The sequence below is a fragment of the Galeopterus variegatus genome, unplaced genomic scaffold, assembly GCF_000696425.1.
Source record: "Galeopterus variegatus unplaced genomic scaffold, G_variegatus-3.0.2 Scaffold25, whole genome shotgun sequence".
In the NCBI taxonomy this organism is placed as follows: Eukaryota; Metazoa; Chordata; class Mammalia; order Dermoptera; family Cynocephalidae; genus Galeopterus; species Galeopterus variegatus.
Window position 1 is genome coordinate 103,393 of NW_007726136.1, and position 17,993 is coordinate 121,385.

Below are 17,993 nucleotides of genomic sequence, written 5' to 3' on the forward strand. Positions count from 1 at the left end.
ACAGAGGATGTAGGCAGGAGTGGTCTGGAAGATAAGATGTGGAATGGTGCCCATTAAGGATCAGACACTTCCGTGAGGTTTGGAGGCTGGAAGGTGGGACTAGAACCCCCTCTTAGTCATCCTCCCAACAACCAGCACACCAAGTCATTTGAGTCATTTCTCAAGAAAGCAGATTTACCTTGCCGTGGCCTAGCCCAGGCCACCAGAAACATGCAATGTGGGCCAAATACTTACAATGACTTGGATCAAGATCTACACAGGGACTGTGCAGGAGGCTTCATCTGATTGATTTCTGGATGGGTGACGGAGCCTGAGCCCTGAATCATCCTCCTAATGTTTAAAAAGTCCCTTACCAGCCCTTGCTCAACCTGATGCTCCTGGGTTTCCTACCCTAAGACCCATGAAGGACCAGGAAATATCTTGGTAATAAAAATTAGCCTGGAACCTTCAGAAGGGGAAGAGGTTGTACTCACCTGGAAAGGACAAAGTTCACAGGAATTGCCCATGTATGCTAGGTCCCTAAGTGATTCCATACTGCACCCCAACACCCAGACTGGTGTTCCTGGGTCCATGACATTTTCTGCACCCACTATGATAGCGGTTAAACAAAATGAGGCTTTCACTGCCCTGCCTCAGGCCTCTCTCCAGATTTCCGACCCACAGTATTTTGTGTACTTGGGATCCTAATGCCTGCATGTTTAAAACAGGGTATGTGGGGAGGGGGTGTGGTGTGAGGCAGGCTTTAAACTGTTCCTTTCCCAGGTTCTAGGTAGTCTGGGGAACCCCTGGTCATTTATTGAAGGGCAGGGCTCAAAGGCGGTAGAGATCAGGTACCAGAGGACTTACTGGGCCGCACCCGGCCTAACAGCGGAGCATCCGCCGGTGCCCAGCACATCCTTCCAGACCGGCCTCCCAGAGCCTAGCCCTGAAAAGCGGAGACTTCCCCCTATGTTGGGAAGATGGACTCACCCCCTCTGCCTCTGAGCTCCTCAGGAAGTGTCCTCACCCTTGCTCTCTCCAACCCGGAGGCCCCTGCCCCAGGGGGCCCGGGGAGCCCCGCCGCACCCACCTTCTCGGCCTCCCCTGGTCAGGGCCCCCTCGTGCTCCCGCAGCTACGCCCGGCCGGCCGGAAGCACAGCCCATCCGCACAGCCTGCTCTACAGCTCTGCTCGCAGGTTCGGGCTAGTCTGGGGCGGGGACTTAGGAGCGCCCAAAAGTGGTGAGGAGGGCAGGGCCGCAGACCCCGCTTTAAAAGGGCGGTCCAGGCAATCAAGCAGGACCGAGCTGCCGGGGACCGCCATGGGCCACTACCGCATCCGCGTGGCCACCGGGGCCTGGCGCTTCTCCGGCTCGCACAACCGCGTGCAGCTGTGGCTGGTCGGGGCGCGCGGGGAGGCGGAGCTGGGGCTGCAGCTGCGGCCGGCGCGGGGCAAGGTTAGCGGGAGGGAGCGGGGCCCCGGGAGGGACCGAAGGTGCGGGAGGAGGGCTGGGAGCCTGGGGCCGGGCTGCGCTCGGCCCGTTTCCCCCTTCCCTGACCCTGGTCCTCGTAGCCTACAGCTGTTCCAGGTGACCCTTGGTGTAAATATACGACCGCCGGCCAGACGTGAAGCTCCTCCAAGCGCGGGCGCGGTGAGCGCTCAGTTAATGGGACCGATATAGGCGATGGTGCTCAATCAAGTGACTGCGCTGCACGCGCCGCGGTCCCTGGTCCTCGCTCTGAAAGGGGGCGTCTGAGACCCAGGGGGCAGGTTGTGCTGAGGAGGGAGCAAGGTGAGGCTGTCTTTAGAGGCCCCGGTCAACTGAGGCTCCATAAAGGACTCCACCCCCACCCTCGACCCCTTCATCCCCTACCCACTCCTGCCTCCACCGCCTACCCCTCAAAACTCAGTGGTTTTCACTACTAAGCCTGGTCCCCGCAGGAGGAGGAGTTCGATCTCGACGTTCCCGAGGACTTGGGGCCGCTGCAGTTCGTGAAGCTGCGCAAACAGTCCTGGCTGGTGGACGACGCGTGGTTCTGCGACCGCATCACGGTGCGGGGCCCCGGAGCCCGCGCGGGGGCAGCCTTCCCGTGCTACCGCTGGGTGCAGGGCGAGGGCGTCCTGAGCCTGCCCGACGACACCGGTGAGCGGCACGGTCACTGCTGGGGAAGGTCGGAGGGGACTTAGAGAAAGGATGGGCCCGCGGCAGGTTCGTTGTAGGAATCCCAAGGATGCAAGACAGGAAACGGGAAAAAGTTATGAATTCCCTTAAGTTTTACACAGCGTAAGAGAAACTACGAATGAGGCTGGGCTGGACGCACAGGGTATTAGTGATCTGGAGATCCTTTCTTGCAAGGTGAGGACAGGGCTGGGAGTCGCAGCAATGATGCAAAAAGAAAAACCAAAGTAAAAGTAGAAAGGAGATCTCTGTGTGACTCAGAACAAGTCAGGGCAGGGACAGGTGAGGGGACCATATAGAATAGGAGGTGGTGGATGACCCGTGAGCAGGAGACAGCTTAAAGGAAACAAATAGTACGATGTTGGAGAGCTGGTTGGGGGGGGGGGGGGGGGGGGGGGGGGGGGGGGGGGGGGGGGGGGGGGGGGGGGGGGGGGGGGGGGGGGGGGGGGGGGGGGGGGGGGGGGGGGGGGGGGGGGGGGGGGGGGGGGGGGGGGGGGGGGGGGGGGGGGGGGGGGGGGGGGGGGGGGGGGGGGGGGGGGGGGGGGGGGGGGGGGGGGGGGGGGGGGGGGGGGGGGGGGGGGGGGGGGGGGGGGGGGGGGGGGGGGGGGGGGGGGGGGGGGGGGGGGGGGGGGGGGGGGGGGGGGGGGGGGGGGGGGGGGGGGGGGGGGGGGGGGGGGGGGGGGGGGGGGGGGGGGGGGGGGGGGGGGGGGGGGGGGGATGAAAAAAGCAAATATTGGATTCTTTACCATGAGAAATAAGAGAGAGAGAGATGAATACAGAGACAAAGGAGGGCAAGGGCAGTGAGGATGGAAACATGAAACATGAGACTTTGAGGCAAGTTGAGTCGAGTACAAATAAGAGCAGAAAGAAGTCAATAAATACAGACTGATGCAAAGTCCAAGGAAGGTGAAGTCAGGCAAAAAAAGCAAACACAGACTGTTTTGAAGACAGGTGTAAAGGTGTGGCAGGTGAGTTTTAAGACATGAAATTAACCAAAGCAATATGTAACAGAAGATAGGGGTGGGCATATGGGTAACTAAGATTTTATCCACTTAATTAAGGTGATTTTTTTCAAATAATAGATATTGATTAAATAGGGTCAGGTAGGGGAACATGAGTTAAGGAACAAGAAAATGTGGTAAACATGAGATTTTTGTCTCCAGGCAATAGATGAGGGCTGAAATAAGTGAAATCAAGAGTGCAAAGTTGGCAAAGATGGGATAAATGTGTCTGGGAATCAATCCAGTACAGCAAAGCCAGAGACAAAAGCAACAGAGTGTGACTGAAAAACATGGACTATGACCACAAAAAGGGCGATGAGGACAAGCAGGGGAGAGCACAGGACCAGAAAAAGTTGTGTGGCCAATCATCTTAATATCTCCTCAGCCCGCCTGGCAGGAGACAATGCCTTGGATGTGTTCCAGAAGCATCGAGAGAAGGAACTGAAGGAAAGACAACAGATTTACTGGTGACCACCCACCCACAGGCCTCCCAATTGTCCCACTTTCCTTGACCCTGCCCCCCACTACTGACCTCAACACCCTCCCTCCCTGACGCTTTGTCCACAACTTCTAGCTGGGCCACCTGGAAGGAAGGGTTACCCCGAACAATATCTGCAGACTATAAGGATGATCTACCTCCAAATATGAGATTCCATGAGGAGAAGAGGCTGGACTTTGAATGGACTCGGAAGGCAGGGTGAGAAAAAGGCTGGAGCTCACAGTGGAATAAGGGCTGTGAGATCCAAGAACAGTGGTTTGTGGTGAGAGGCTGAGGGATCAGCTGATAGGTTCATGCCTCAATACCTGTCCTAGGTCTCTGGAGATCATCCTCAAACGTGTTTACACCATCCTGAGCTCCTGGAACCACCTTCAAGACTTTGATCAAATCTTCAGGGGCCAGAATAGTGTCCTGGCTGGTCAGTGGTTCCCCCAGCTCTCCATAACCCCTTGATGGCCCCTTTTGTGACCCATCCCTCATACTCCACAGTCCCCCATAACTCCTTGCCAGATGAGAACTTATGATGCCTGGCCATCTCAGGCCTCAAGAATGAAAATGCAGGGACTGGGTACAGGGTCAATCCCTGGGGTAGAGTTGCGGGGAGAGGGATATCTGAGCTGTGGTCAGTATCCTTCTTCCACCCCCCCCCCACCAACAGAGAAGGTTCACCATCACTGGCAGGATGATGAGCTCTTTGGCTACCAGTTCCTCAATGGCGCCAACCCCATGCTGTTGCGACACTCCACCTCTCTGCCTTCCAGACTAGTGCTGCCCTCATGGATGGAGGGTCTTCAGGCTCAGTTGGAGAAAGAACTCCAGGTACCTCTTCCTGCCTGACATTGTTTTCTCCTTAGTCGTGTGGGGAGAACAACTGGTGAAGAGAAACTGAAGATGAGTCAGCAAAAGGGAGGCTGCAGGGATCCACTGCCCCTTGGTGCAGAATCTTGTGCTGGAAAAAAATCTAGAAATGATAAAGAATGTAGGGGAAAAACTACAAGGGGCTCCTAGCATAAAGGGGGAAATAGGATGGATCCCCAGGGCACAGGTGGGGGCCAGAGATGTTAGCAGGAACAGTGACATTTCCCGGCTGATGTCAGTGTTCTGACTCCAGTGTTTATGGGCAGGGAGAAAGGCGAAAAATGTGCCATCAGGTGCGGACAATCAGGGAGGTTTTCTGGAAAAAGAGAGCTGAGTTTGGAAAAGACGAACTGTAGGGAAGGAGGACAAGGCCTAGGTGGGAGTATGTGTGTGCATGTGCTATATTTGGTGGCAGTGGCAGTTAGGGGAAGCTCTGTGGCATATTTGGCAGAGGAAGTGAGATTTTGAATTGGGAGGGAAAGAGCATTTGCTGAGCTGATGGGAGCCAAATGCAGAAAGCAGACTACTAGGGAATGACAGGGAAAGGGTCTGTCCTTCTTGACAAAGGGTCAGTTTACAATGTCTATGATGCAAACTGGATTGAGCAGGCCTGATTCTAAACCCAGGTCTGCTACCACATATCCCTGCACAAGACATCTACCCTCACTAGGCTGTTTCTTCACTTAAAATGAGAGGAACTGGGCCAGGTACTCTAGTTCTGCCACTAGGACCCTGGCAGTGATGTAGGATAATGGCAAGAAGCTAGACTAAATGTCTTCAAATGTCTTGCCCTTTGCCCTGGCCCTCTGGGGGTAGGCTTTGAACTCTAAAAATGGATACATTCCTTTTTTCTTCCAGAATGGTTCCCTGTTTGAGGCTGACTTCATCCTGCTCGATGATATTCCAGCCAACGTGATCCGAGGAGAGCAGCAGTACCTGGCTGCTCCCCTGGTCATGCTGAAGATGGAGCCCAATGGCAAGCTGCTACCCATGGTCATCCAGGTGACATGCCATGGGTATCCCCCTCCCAACACTGTTCTCTGTTCACCTCAACCTCTGCTCCCAGGGACCCGGCCCCTGGCCCTTGGCTCCCAAACCCTTCCTCACTGAGTAAGACCTATCCTTATGTCTCACTGTTTGCTTGCAGCCTGGTCTCCCCTGACTCACCCAACTGGAAGTACTTGTTCAAGAGTCATAATGTCTCTTGGAGTTCTCATCCTGTACGCAGTGGTTCTCAAACTTTAGTGTGCATCAGAATCACCAGAAGTACATGTTAAAACACAGGTTGCTGGGTCTCACCGCCAGACTTTCTGATTCAGTATGTTTGGGGTGGGGATTGAGAATCTGCATTTCTTACAAGTTCTAGAGTAATGCTGATGCTACTAGTTCAGGATCACAATTTGAGAATCACTACTTAATCTCTCAAAGACCTCTGACTTTGAACACCCATTGTCTCTTTCTTTTTAATCTGCCTTGATCTTGGAACACTGTCTCTTGAATATCTTTTCTCTCATATTTTCAAAAACAGTCAGTTGAATAGTACTGTCAGTAATCTGCTTCCCATTCCACCACCTGAGCTCTGACCCGCATCACGTTTCCCCCAAACCACTGTTAGAATCTCCTTACTGGACTCCACGCTTCCAGCCTCTCCTGCATTCAACGAGCTGTCACAGCACCACAGATTCCGAGAGGCAGGGTGGAAGGCTCCTCATCCCTCTTAGACTATAACCCCCTGGGGCAATAATCTTAGTCATCTCTTTCCTCAGGAATGCTGACCATAATGTCATACACAGAGTAGGAGTTCAGTACGTGATTAATATCTCTTTTTTTCCCAGATTCAGCCTCCCAGTCCCAGCTCCCCAAACCCAACACTGTTCCTGCCCTCAGATCCCCCATTTGCCTGGCTCCTGGCAAAGTGCTGGGTCCGAAATTCAGATTTCCAACTGCACCAGCTCCAGTATCATTTGCTGAACACTCATCTGGTGGCTGAAGTCATCGCTGTCGCCACCATGAGGTGCCTCCCAGGACTACACCCTGTCTTCAAGGTACAGGCTCTATGTCCCATCTCTCTCAGACCCAGTGAGAGGAATGGCCCCATATCAAATGATACTGCAGCAGCAAAACATCTTTATAGCAATTTGTAATTGAAAAGAAGAAGACTGTATATCTAGAGACTTGTACTTTAAGTTGAGTCACTTAACATTTCTTCAGGACACCTTATAAGGGAGCCCTCCGAAATTCTCAGGGATTGACAGTCTAGCAATGGGCTTGCAATATCGCTGGAATGTTGTTAGTAGAACAAAAGCCCTGGGCTGGCCAGTTAGCTCACTCAGTTAGAGTGTAGTGCTGATGACACCAAGGTCAAGGGTTTGGATCCCTGCCAGCCTCCAAAACAAATAATAAAGTTTACTCCTGCCTTAGGAGATTTTGTATTTAGCTAAGAAGACAAGTGGTGCCCTTAAGAACCAACCAGACAACAAAGTCTGGAACTAGTTTGAAATCACGAGAGACAGCCTATAAACTGGATTGTATTGATGGAGAATATTCTACCTCAACTGTGGAGTCAACTAAGTACAAACAGATCGAAAGGCAAGGAAAGCAGCCCAGCAGTGTACTTATACCTGCGCAAGAGTGAGCTGGATAAAGATGTGCTTAGCATGGTGGTGACAGGAATGGAAAAAAAAATTGCTAGAGCGCAGCCTGCCCCTCTCCACACACAAAAAATCAAAGACTTGGTGAAAGGACGAAACAGTAGCTACAGCATGACTGAGGACAAGATTGGAGAGGGAAAAAAAAATAGAAATTCAAGCTTCTGCAACACCTAGAAGCCCACAGGGTGGGTGTGTTGCATTGACCAAGAAATATAGTAGTTTTATAAACAGTGAGTTCAGTATTTATTGCTAAGTAGAAGGCAGCAAAATAAGACTTGTGCTTGCTCCAAAAACATTCTCAAAGCTTGATGACACTTTACGTGTAGGGAACATGGAAGAGGGGGCACAAAAATGATATAAGCTTATGAACCAGGGCTGGCTTGTTAGTGCAGTTTGTTAAAGTGTAGCCTTATAGCACCAAGGTCATGTGTTTAGATCCCTGAACCAGCCCCACTGCCCCCCCCCAAAAAAAAAAACTTAGCTATGAACCAGAGTAATTATCAGAAATAGTCAAGTTAGAAGAAGACAGTTAGGGGTGAAAATGAGGTGTTCAGTTTTAGGTACATGGAGTTTGTTGTTAGTAAGGTATGCAAGTGAGTGTCTGGTAAGAACAGCTGAAATTGTGTTTCAGCTGGGGCCTCCACTTGAACCCCCCAAGCTGGGCCAATATAGCTGTGACCCCTTTGAGGTTACCCCTTTGGTAACATAGACAAAATGGAAACCAGTCTAATTAAAAGAATCTTAGGTTATCTTAGTGGGGTTTTTTTATTTTTTTTTATTTGACTTTAGAATCTTGGATGTTATCATCTCATGATGCCTCCTGCATCACCATCTTCTGCTCAACTTGAATAGGTGAAGCCTCTATTCACATTTACGATTCCCCTTACTAGCTCAGCTCCCTCCCTGTCTCCACTCACCATAACCACTTCACCCCATGACAGACAGCTGAGTTGTCATCAGACACAGAGGAGGGCTAAGCTGCAGGTGTCGCAATGGTTACCCATGCAAGCTCTGGATTTGGCATGCTGGGGTCTGAATCCTGAATCCTGGCCTGAGCACTTACCAGATGTCCTCATCTTTAAATAAGGATAACAGGATCTCCATTGTGGGGCTGTTAAGGGATAAAATTTTATAACGCAATAGTGTGACATATGCTAAGTGCTACAAAAAACATTAATTGTTGCAATTATTGTTATTATTATTACGGGTTGTTTGTCCTCAGGCATCTTCTCTCCTCATGTGGACTTTGGGTTATCACATTCAACATCTTTCATGAACTTTCTGAAAAATTTCAGACTAACATGAGCTACTTTTTTTTTTTAAAAAAAGATGACCGGTAAGGGGATCTTAACCCTTGACTTGGTGTTGTCAGCACCACGCTCAGCCAGTAAGCGAACCGGCCATCCCTATGTGGGATCCAAACCCGGGGCCTTGGTGTTATTAGCACCGCACTCTCCCGAGTGAACCACGGGCCGGCCCAACATGAGCTACTTTGATATCTTAACACCAAAGGTATCACTTGGATTGTTCCCTGTGTTCAGCATCAACAATTCACATAAATATCAAATTGCATGAAACCTGTATATTAACTGATGAAAAGGAAGACAAATAGTCTAAGATAAAAAGAAACTCGTCAGAATCAGGTGGCCTTCTCTAATAGCTAAGAAAAAGCAGGAGAGAGGGGTCCAACAGTGCCTAATCGGGGGTAGGGACATATTTGACTACAGTCCCTCTGCTGCTCAAGCAGGTGGCTAGATATAGCTCCTCTAATTCTGTCTGAAAGTACCCTCCCCACCACACCCCAAAGAAAACCAACAGTGAAACAACCAAAGGATGAGGTGCAGCTTTGATAATGAGAGGCTAGTTTAAGCTATGAGGACGGGAATGATAGGGGAAGCACAAAGAAAATCAAAAGTGGCTGATTCTTAAAAGATAACTACACTCAAGGTAAAAATAATGAAGAGAATGCTAACGGCTACTATTAGAGGACTTTTACATGTACTACGCACCCTTCATACATCACTCGCATAAGCATCACTACAGCCCCCTGAGAAAAGAGATCCTATTACTGCCCCCTGTTGATAGATGTGGAGATTGCTGATAACAGTGTTACTAACTTGGTCGAGTGTCAAAGTGAGGGTAATGTGCAGGTTGAAATTCTGGTCAATGTGGCTCCAGAGATCACTCACAAGAAAGTTGGAGGAGTAAGGGATCAGAGAAGCAGGAAATTAGCCTTTTAAGGCAGCGGCAGAGAGGAAGGTATCTAGAGAGAAGACCAGCATGCTGGGTGCCAGGCCCTACCAGGAAGGACCCAAGCGTGGCCTCCAGTAACCATCCCCTCCAATCTCATCCTCCCCAGCTCCTGATCCCCCACACCCGCTACACCATGGAAATCAACACCCGGGCACGGACCCAACTCATCTCAGTTGGAGGAGTATTTGATAAGGTAAGGAGGGAAGGGGGTGCAGAGTCACTTAATCATCAACTGTCTATGATCTTCTGCCACTTTCAGGATCCCAGACCCACCTGTATGAATGTACTGACCCTTGAGCTTCATCCCTTTTATAGCCATGACTTTAAATCTGAAAACCCCATCTCTGAAACCCTTCTATAGTACGCCATGATTCTCCAGCCCTGCTTCCACCCCTCAAGACCTGTCAACTGTCTTGTTCCAGGCAGTAAGCACAGGAGGAGGGGGCCATGTGCAGTTGCTCCGTCGAGCAGTGGCCCAACTGACCTACCGCTCCCTCTGTCCTCCTGATGACCTGGCTGACCGGGGCCTGCTGGGAATCCCAAGTGCTCTCTACGCCCACGATGCTTTACGGCTCTGGGAGATCATTGCCCGGTGGGTGAGAGAGGGAGCTGAGAAATGGAAGGGGTGGGGATGACAGGGGGCTCTGGCTTGCGGTTAGCATGAGGCAAAAGCAAAGAGAAAACAACAAAGTTCAGACAGGAGGAGCAGAGGCTCAGTCCTGGGGAAAGACGAAGAAGAGTGAGGAGACAGTGGGTGGGCTCTGAAAAGGAAGAGACTGGGATGCAGGCAGGGAACATAGTGAGGAAGGCTGTGGGTGAGAAGACTGGGGGTCTGGAAGAATCAGGGTTTTGTTAGGAAGAATGGCTAGCAACCAGGTATAGAGAATTCCTAGACCTAATAACCCACATGTCCGTCCTTTACACTCCTATCCCAAGGACCTAGGGAACATTCCAAAACGCAAGTCTGGCAGGATCTGACTCACATACAGTCGGAGTCAGGTGGGCAGAGGTCACAGGAAAAAAATGAGTAGAGGTCAGAGGATGGAGCCTGCTACTCTCAGAGAGCTCAACTCCCTTCTCCTCTGGGAAGGTACGTGGAGGGGATCATCCACCTGTTCTACCAAACGGATGATGTTGTGAGGGGGGACCCTGAGCTGCAGGCCTGGTGTCGGGAGATCACTGAGGTGGGGCTGTGCCAGGCCCAGGACCGAGGTAAGATCTGTCCCAGAGACAGGAGTTCCTGGGAGACTCTGCCAGAGCCCCTTCCCAAGTCTGCCCTTCTGGGGACAGGACCCCAACCCCTTATTACACACCACGCCCTCCTTACATGAAAGTATCTGAATCCCATTCACACCTCCTGTCTTAGTCCATTTGCTGCTGCTGTAACAGAATACCCAAGACTAGGTAATTTATAAAGAATAGAGTTTTATTTCTTACAATGCTGGAGGCTGGGAAGCCCAAGGTGGAGGGGCCTGCATCTAGTGAGGGCCTTCATGCTGTGTCATCCCATGGCAAGAGAGCACTTGGCAAGAGAGAGACATAAGGGGGCCGACCTCATCCTTTTATCAAGAACGCACTCGTGGGGCTGGCCAGTTAGGTCAGTTGGTTGGAGCATGGTGCTGATAACACCAAAGTCCAGTATTCTATCCCTGTACCAACCAGCTGCCAAAAAGCCAAACAAATAAACAAAAAGCCCAGGGCCAGATGGGTTCACTGCTGAGTTCTACCAAACCTTCAAAGAGGAACTGATGCCAGTTCTCTATAAACTGTTCCAAATGATTGAAACAAAAAGTCAAGGGTTAAGGTCCCCTTACCGGTAAAAAAAAAAAAAAAAAAAAAAAACCCACTCCTGAACTCCCAAGATAATGGCATTAATCCACCTCTTAAAGATTCAACCTCTCAACACTGTTGCTTTAGGGATTAAGTTTCCAACATATGAACTTGGGGGACATATTCTTCAAGCCATAGGAACTCCTAAGATAGAACAATTGTAAATACCCAAAGATTGTCCTTGTTGGAGACCCTATCAAAACCCCTACTCCTATTACCACCCCTGGTCACAGATGTCTCTAACCTGCCATATCATAAGGCACAACCAGGCCAGAATCACAGCCAGTAAGGGTTTTTGCCCAGTCCCTACTGGAGTTCACATTCTGTCTTGATGGGCCCCTATTTTCCTACCTGAGGATATAAATGAGAAGATATTCCCACCAAAGCTAACCCACCCTGGCTTTCCCTCTCCCTTCTCCTCCTGACTGCTTCTGTCTACCACCCACATCAGGTCCAGGTATACTGCACATCTGCCACAGCGCAAGATCATTTCTAGATGCAAACTCAGTACTAGACATGTGTTGGCTCAAATCTGAACTCAGTGCCCTGATCCTTGGGGCTCAGGTTTCTTTGGCCAATCCAGCACTCCTTCTTCACCACCCACATCCCCCAGCCAGGATCTAGCCACTACCTTTAGTCACCTCCCCCACTCCCTGCATTTTAATTTCTGGGGAAGAGATAGCCTTTCTTGAGCTTTTCCTAGGTTCATCCTCCCTTCTGTAACATACAAGGGCCAGCCTAGACTGCTTTGAATCATCCTTCAGCCTCTGCTCCCCACACCTCAGACCAACACCTTGAATCCCTTCCTGTGCGTCTGTGGAACTACGGACATTTACTAGGGAGTCATATGGATGGGCCCTGGGGGTGCAGCAAACACCTGCACCCTGGAGGGAGCCTCTCCTCGGGATTCTGTAGGTACACCACTCCCACCCTTCCAGGCCCAAACTCTCTCTAGTACTTCTCAGTACTGTCCCTTAGGCTCCACATGTCCCAAAAGTACTGTCCCTTCTTCCTCTCCCTGGCCATCTTCTCCCCAATCGGTATCTATGGTTAGAAATTAAAAGCAAACATTAACATTGTCTTAGTCAGTTTGGGCTGCTCTAACAAATTAGACTGGGTGGCTTACAAACAACAGAAATTTATTTCTCAGTTCTGGAGGCTGGAAGTTGAGATTAGGCTGCCAGTCTGATCAAGTTCTGGTGAGGGGCATCTTCCAGGTTGCAGACAGCTGACTTTTTCTTTTATCCTCATGTGGCAGAAAGAGAGCTAGCTAGCTTTCTGGCCTCTTTTTATAAGGGCGCTAATACCATTCATGAGGGCTCCACCCTCATGATCTAATTACCTCCCAGAGGCTCCATCTCCAAATATGATCACACTGGGGATTAGATTTCACCATATGAATTTTGGGGGGACATAAACATTTAGTCCATAACACACATGTTAACTTTAACCTCCACTAATTGCCTTTCACTCTCCCCTCCCCCTTATTCTCCCTCAGTTCTCATAGCTCACCTTTGCCTAATTTTCCCAACAGGCTTTTTAAAGGAAGTGTACTAAAATTAAAAAACAGCATGGGATTAGCAGTCAGGAACCGAAGTTCAAGGTCAGCTGCTGCCTTTTTCCAAATGTGCAATCCTGACAAGCAGTTAAATCTCTCTGGTCTTTGATTTTCTTATCTATAAAATGGGAGTAATTACATTTGATCCATTTAACTGGTAGGATTATTGGGTCTCTGATCCCCCACATCCACTGTAAAATGATGAGTGTCCTAAAATAATCCTTGTGGGAGTCCCCTCTTAACAGTGACACTGGAAATCCATGACTACTCTTGTTCCCCACCTTATAACTCAGAGACGTGTAATTCCCTGTCTGGGAATAGGAGGAAGCATCTTAACCACTAAACCATCTCAACCCCCAATCGTTCCATAATAACAATAATTATTATGTATTGAGCACTTATGGCATACTACGTGATTTTGATACAGTTATAAGTATCACCCACATTTTACAGGTGAAAAAATTGAGGTTGAGAGAGGTTAAGTAATTGGCCTATGGTAACAAAGCTGTAAGCAACTGAGCCAGAATTGAAACCCATGTCTGATGTAAGTACATCTAAGTAAATGAACAAATAAACAAACACCCATCAATTATAAAATATGGACATTCTAAGACATCGGGCTTTATTTTTCTCCTCTTATTCTGTAGCCTATGAACTGTGTTCCTTTCCTGCCTAGGTTTCCCTGTCTCCTTCCAGTCCAAGGCTCAACTCTGCCATTTCCTTACCATGTGTGTCTTCACATGCACTGCCCAGCATGGGGCCATCAACCAGGGCCAGGTATGGAAGCTGAGAGCCCAGGTCCCTGAAGGGAAGTGCCTGGACCTTGGGAGACCCAAGGGAGAGATGAGGGTTCAAACCCTAAGTATCAGGTCCTAGGTTTGCAGTTTCTTCCCCCAGCTGGACTGGTATGCCTGGGTCCCTAATGCCCCATGCACAATGCGGATGCCCCCACCCACCACCAAGGAAGATGTGACAATGGCCACAGTGATGGGGTCACTACCTGATGTCCAGCAGGCTTGTCTTCAAATGGCCACCACATGGTTCCTGGGTCGCCGCCAGCCAGACATGGTAAGAGGGGACTATAGGGGGAGGGAAAAGACAGTTGGAAAAGAAACATCAGAGTGAGGGGCTGGGCTGTAGGTGTTTCTGTCTTCAGACTAGAAATTGACGGATCCTTTGTTCTATCTCAGGTGCCTCTGGGGCATCACAAAGAAAAATATTTCTCAGGCCCCAAGGTCAAAGCTGTGCTAAGCCAATTCCAAACAGATTTGGAAAACTTGGATAAGGAGATTACAGCCCGGAATGAGCAACTTGACCTGCCCTATGACTACCTGAAGCCCAGCTGCATAGAGAACAGTATCACTATCTGAGCCTTTAGCTGATGGGAGAGTTCACATCAGCTTTAGGACTGACATTTCCATCTTAATTTCATGCTTTCCACAGTCTTTGTTGCTAAGGCTATATTTCCTCCCCAAACTAAACCCCCTACATCAGTATCCCACTAGCCCAGGGTGCAGTAGTTGTTCTCTAAAGGGCCAGATAATATTTTAGGCTTTGTAGGCCACACAGTCTCCGTCATATGTAAATGGATGAATGTGACTGGGTCCAATAAAACTTTATTTACGGACAACTTCATCTGTCACAAAATATTATTATTATTTTGGTTTATTCAATCATTTAGAAATGCAAATAAAAGAGCTGGCTGGATAGTTTAGTTGGTTGGAGCACGGTGCTGATAAAACCAAGGTCCAGGGTTGAATCCCTGTACTGGCCAGCCTCCAAAAAAAAAAAAAGCATTATTTGAGGGATGTGTGCAGGCTACAGGCTGGATTTGGCTCTTGTCCCCTGCACTAGCCTGAGATCCTGACCCTACTTCCAAAACATCCAAGAGCATGATGGGAGAGGGGGCGCAGGGAGATTTCTAGTAGAAATCAACTACCTCAGCTAATTCTCCTTTCCCAGGAACTAGACTTGAAGCTTGGTGGCCAACTTACAAATTCCTGACTCCCTTCCTTGGCAATTTTCCCTCCACACCTATTCCTCTTATTCACATATGTACCCCAAAAGCCCCTGAATAAGAATGATATTCCTAGGGCAGAATAAAAACCTTTGCCCCAAAATAGCTTCCTTCCCTAGACAGTCCCAAACAAAAAGAGATATAAAATTCATGTTTCAAGGCCAGTTTTCCAGCCCCTTTAATATCCTGGGATCTCTGTTTCCCAGGCTCCTCTCTCACAACCCTTTTAAGAACAATATGCACAAAATGAATGGAAAAATACCACCAAGTTATTCTAGCCAACGACAGTGTTTCTTTGTTTAGTTCTGGGGCTCAAAATCAAAATGATCCCTCAAAATTATGCTGTCCTCCCTAGAATGGGTAAAACAAGCTCAGTTCTTCAAACATACCTATTTCCCTGAATAATTATTACAAATCTGTCTCACACCAGTGAAGTATATACACTTTTTTGTACATGTGTGGAGGGGATAATCTATTCATATTTTTCAACCTTGTATCCTACCTTATTCAAAGGCTATAATCAGTTTCCTTAGTTTGCTGTATGAAAGCAAAGTGACATTTCTGTGTACTTACTCCTTTCTCCAGGACATTTAGCAGGACTTCTCCCCTTCACTACTTGCTCATCGAGTTTGCTTTCCCTGGACTTTTCCTAACCCCATATTTTCCCTGGATTTTGCATCCAGAACTATACAGTATTCCAAGTGTGATGATTAAAATGTTAGTTAAGCGTGGTGCTGACAATACCAAGTCAAGAGTTAAGATCCCCTTACCGGTCATCTTTAAAAAAAAAAAAAAAATGTTACTTAAGAGAAAAGCATTTCCAGTGCCAAGAACACTCAGCAATCTTAAAGAGTTCTAGCCACAACAGTACGCTCGGCCTCAGGAAGGGGCCCCTACCTCCTTTCACTGTGTCAGAATATCTATTTTTAAAGGGAGGGGTGAGTAGAAAAGAGAAGCGCTAGCTCTCCCACTTACCACTTCCTATCACAGGATACCTCCCATCTGAGGGAAAGGTCAGATGGTTCCAATCGTCCGATCCAAGCCCATCGCCCAAGTTACCAGGAGCTCCACCAGAGCTAGACTTTTCCCACAGGCCTGGTTACTGCTACTTCCTTGTCACGTGACTTGCCTTGGTCACGTGGCCTGCAAGCTCCTTCCATTCCAACCTATAGAGGGGGCAACCAAGAAACCAGAGGCCCTCGCTCTTCCAATATTCACGCCCCAGCTACAGAGGTCGAGAAGGGCTTCCGGAGGGCTGCTTCGGTTTCAGACCCCGCCATCTCCCGCCCAAGTCCGGAGAGGACCCGAGGAGCCCAGCGTTCTCCACCTGCCGTCCCCCGGCCCGATGGTTGCAGCCGGAGGCCACGCCCCCTTCTCTCCCCGCCACAATCCTCCGCGACAGCCCCCAAGTCCAGCTCGCAGGCCCCGGCAGCATCCAGGACTTCCTCACCGCCTTCCCACCTGGCTCATAGTTGGGTGATACCCGACACCTTTCTTCATGGCGTCGCTCCTGTGCTGTGGGCCGAAGCTGGCTGCCTGCGGCATAGTCCTCAGCGCCTGGGGAGTGATCATGTTGGTGAGGGGACTACCCGGCGAGAATCGGAGAGGGCCTGAGGGGCCCGGGGTTGGAAGGTTGGGAAGCTAGGTAACTCCAGGCCTGAGAAAGCAGCAGGCAGGCCGGAGGGGTCGTTTGATTAACTGGGCCCTGGAGAACGAGACAGAACTGAGATTGAAAAATGAGGAACTGGAGAGAGGGGGCTGGGGCTGGAGCCTTGAATGGGAGCCGGTACTGGTAAATCCGGAAAGCCTTCAAGTTAAGAAAAAGAAGAGGTGGGTTCCTGAGAGATACTTGATTTGAACGGAGGATAGCAGGGAGAGGGAGTGCTTGTTCCTGAAATGGGGAGCTGGGACTTTTTTCCCCAGCACACTGCCCGCCCCCACTTCAAGAAGAAATAATATGAAGTGCAGGTTCTCCCTTACTTCTTCCGCCTTGTCCCATGATAATGACGCCTCTGGAGAGGACAATCTGGGTTCCTGGGAAAGACGGGTTGCTCACTATTCGTGCCCTCGCCCCAGCCCCTTGTCAATGTCACCACCTCATGTTCTATTCCAGGAGGCGGAGTCCGAATCTATCAGCAACAACCCTAGTCCTAGCTCTTTCTGGTTAATCTCAGAATGCCCGGCTGTTGTGGCAACACTAGAAATGGAAAGGGTTTAAGGAGTGACCAGGAGGTCAGGTGCCTGAATTCAACAACCTACCCTTCCATTATTTTAGATAATGCTTGGAATATTTTTCAATGTCCATTCCGCTGTGTTAATTGAGGATGTTCCTTTCACGGAGAAAGATTTCGAGTAAGTATCTTTCGGTGGGGGAGGCGGGGTAGGTGGGTAGGTAGGTGAGAGGTGGCTGGGCCTATGGCCAGAATTACGTTTAGGAGGCTGGATAGTTGGGGCCCCGAGGTTAGGGTAGTGGGAGAGGAGAGCTGCTGTCTTTAGAATGTATTTAGGAGCAGTCTTGGGAGTAAGACCTCAGTGGCTATCCTAATCCCGCCGCTTTAGGTGTGGCCCCTTTAGGTATTTTACTTCTCTGTGCCTCAGTCCACCGCTGCAAAACGGGTACTGTAATTCACCCCATACGGTGGTCAAGAAAACTGAATACTATAAGTAAAAGTGCTTAAAGTAGTGCCTGGCACTTAGTAAGTGATCAGTCAATGACGGCTGCCATTGACACTTCTCTGCCTAATCCCCACCCCCAGGAACGGTCCCCAGAGCATATACAACCTTTATGAGCAAGTCAGCTACAACTGTTTCATCGCGGCCGGCCTTTACCTCCTCCTCGGAGGCTTCTCCTTCTGCCAACTTCGGCTCAATAAGCGCAAGGAATACATGGTGCGCTAGGACACGGTCCCTTTCCCTGTCCCGCACCCCTCCTCTATTTAAAGACTCTCCCCAGCCCCTCCCCAGGTCGCGTCCCACCCCTTCTGGCGCCCTCCGCGGGACTGGGTTTCCCTGGCGAGACCCAATCCCTTGCCCTCCAATCTCTGGCGTTCGGCCCCAGTTGGAGGGGGGCAGGGGCTGGCCGTTCCTTGTCTCTGCAGCCGCCTCGCCTACGTCTCGTACCACAATAAAGAGAAACTGCTCTCGTAAGCCTGTGTCTGTGCTTGGGTGG

General features: G+C 50.0%; 2 protein-coding genes and 1 long non-coding RNA gene across 7 annotated transcripts in view; 2 read left to right on the plus strand and 1 right to left on the minus strand.

The window, feature by feature from the left end:
- LOC103587090 overlaps positions 1-16,007 on the minus strand; it is a 96,832-nt gene extending 80,825 nt beyond the window's left edge. For 3 of the 5 annotated variants that reach the window (XR_550201.1, XR_550200.1, XR_550199.1), the window contains exons 1-2: positions 15,800-16,007; positions 13,808-13,886 (exon numbers count right to left, since the gene is read on the minus strand). This is a non-coding gene — a long non-coding RNA (uncharacterized LOC103587090). Of the gene's footprint in view, positions 1-12,367; positions 12,496-13,537; positions 13,630-13,807; positions 13,887-15,799 lie in introns of those variants that run through there. The other 2 variants (XR_550198.1, XR_550197.1) reach the window with 2 other exon arrangements.
- Positions 1,289-14,384, plus strand: ALOX12 (arachidonate 12-lipoxygenase). Its single transcript, XM_008568514.1, has 14 exons — positions 1,289-1,434; positions 1,920-2,121; positions 3,544-3,625; positions 3,733-3,855; positions 3,972-4,075; positions 4,316-4,476; positions 5,374-5,517; positions 6,351-6,560; positions 9,526-9,612; positions 9,842-10,011; positions 10,510-10,631; positions 13,484-13,584; positions 13,705-13,875; positions 13,998-14,384. Exons 1-14 carry the CDS (start codon positions 1,300-1,302, stop codon positions 14,175-14,177), a joined length of 1,992 nt encoding a protein of 663 aa, XP_008566736.1. The 5' UTR covers positions 1,289-1,299; the 3' UTR covers positions 14,178-14,384.
- Positions 16,008-16,239: 232 nt separating the features above from the next.
- RNASEK (ribonuclease, RNase K) lies at positions 16,240-17,971 on the plus strand. The gene is made up of 3 exons (XM_008568484.1): positions 16,240-16,400; positions 17,100-17,176; positions 17,581-17,971. Exons 1-3 carry the CDS (start codon positions 16,323-16,325, stop codon positions 17,720-17,722), a joined length of 297 nt encoding a protein of 98 aa, XP_008566706.1. The 5' UTR covers positions 16,240-16,322; the 3' UTR covers positions 17,723-17,971.
- Positions 17,972-17,993: the final 22 nt, after the last annotated feature.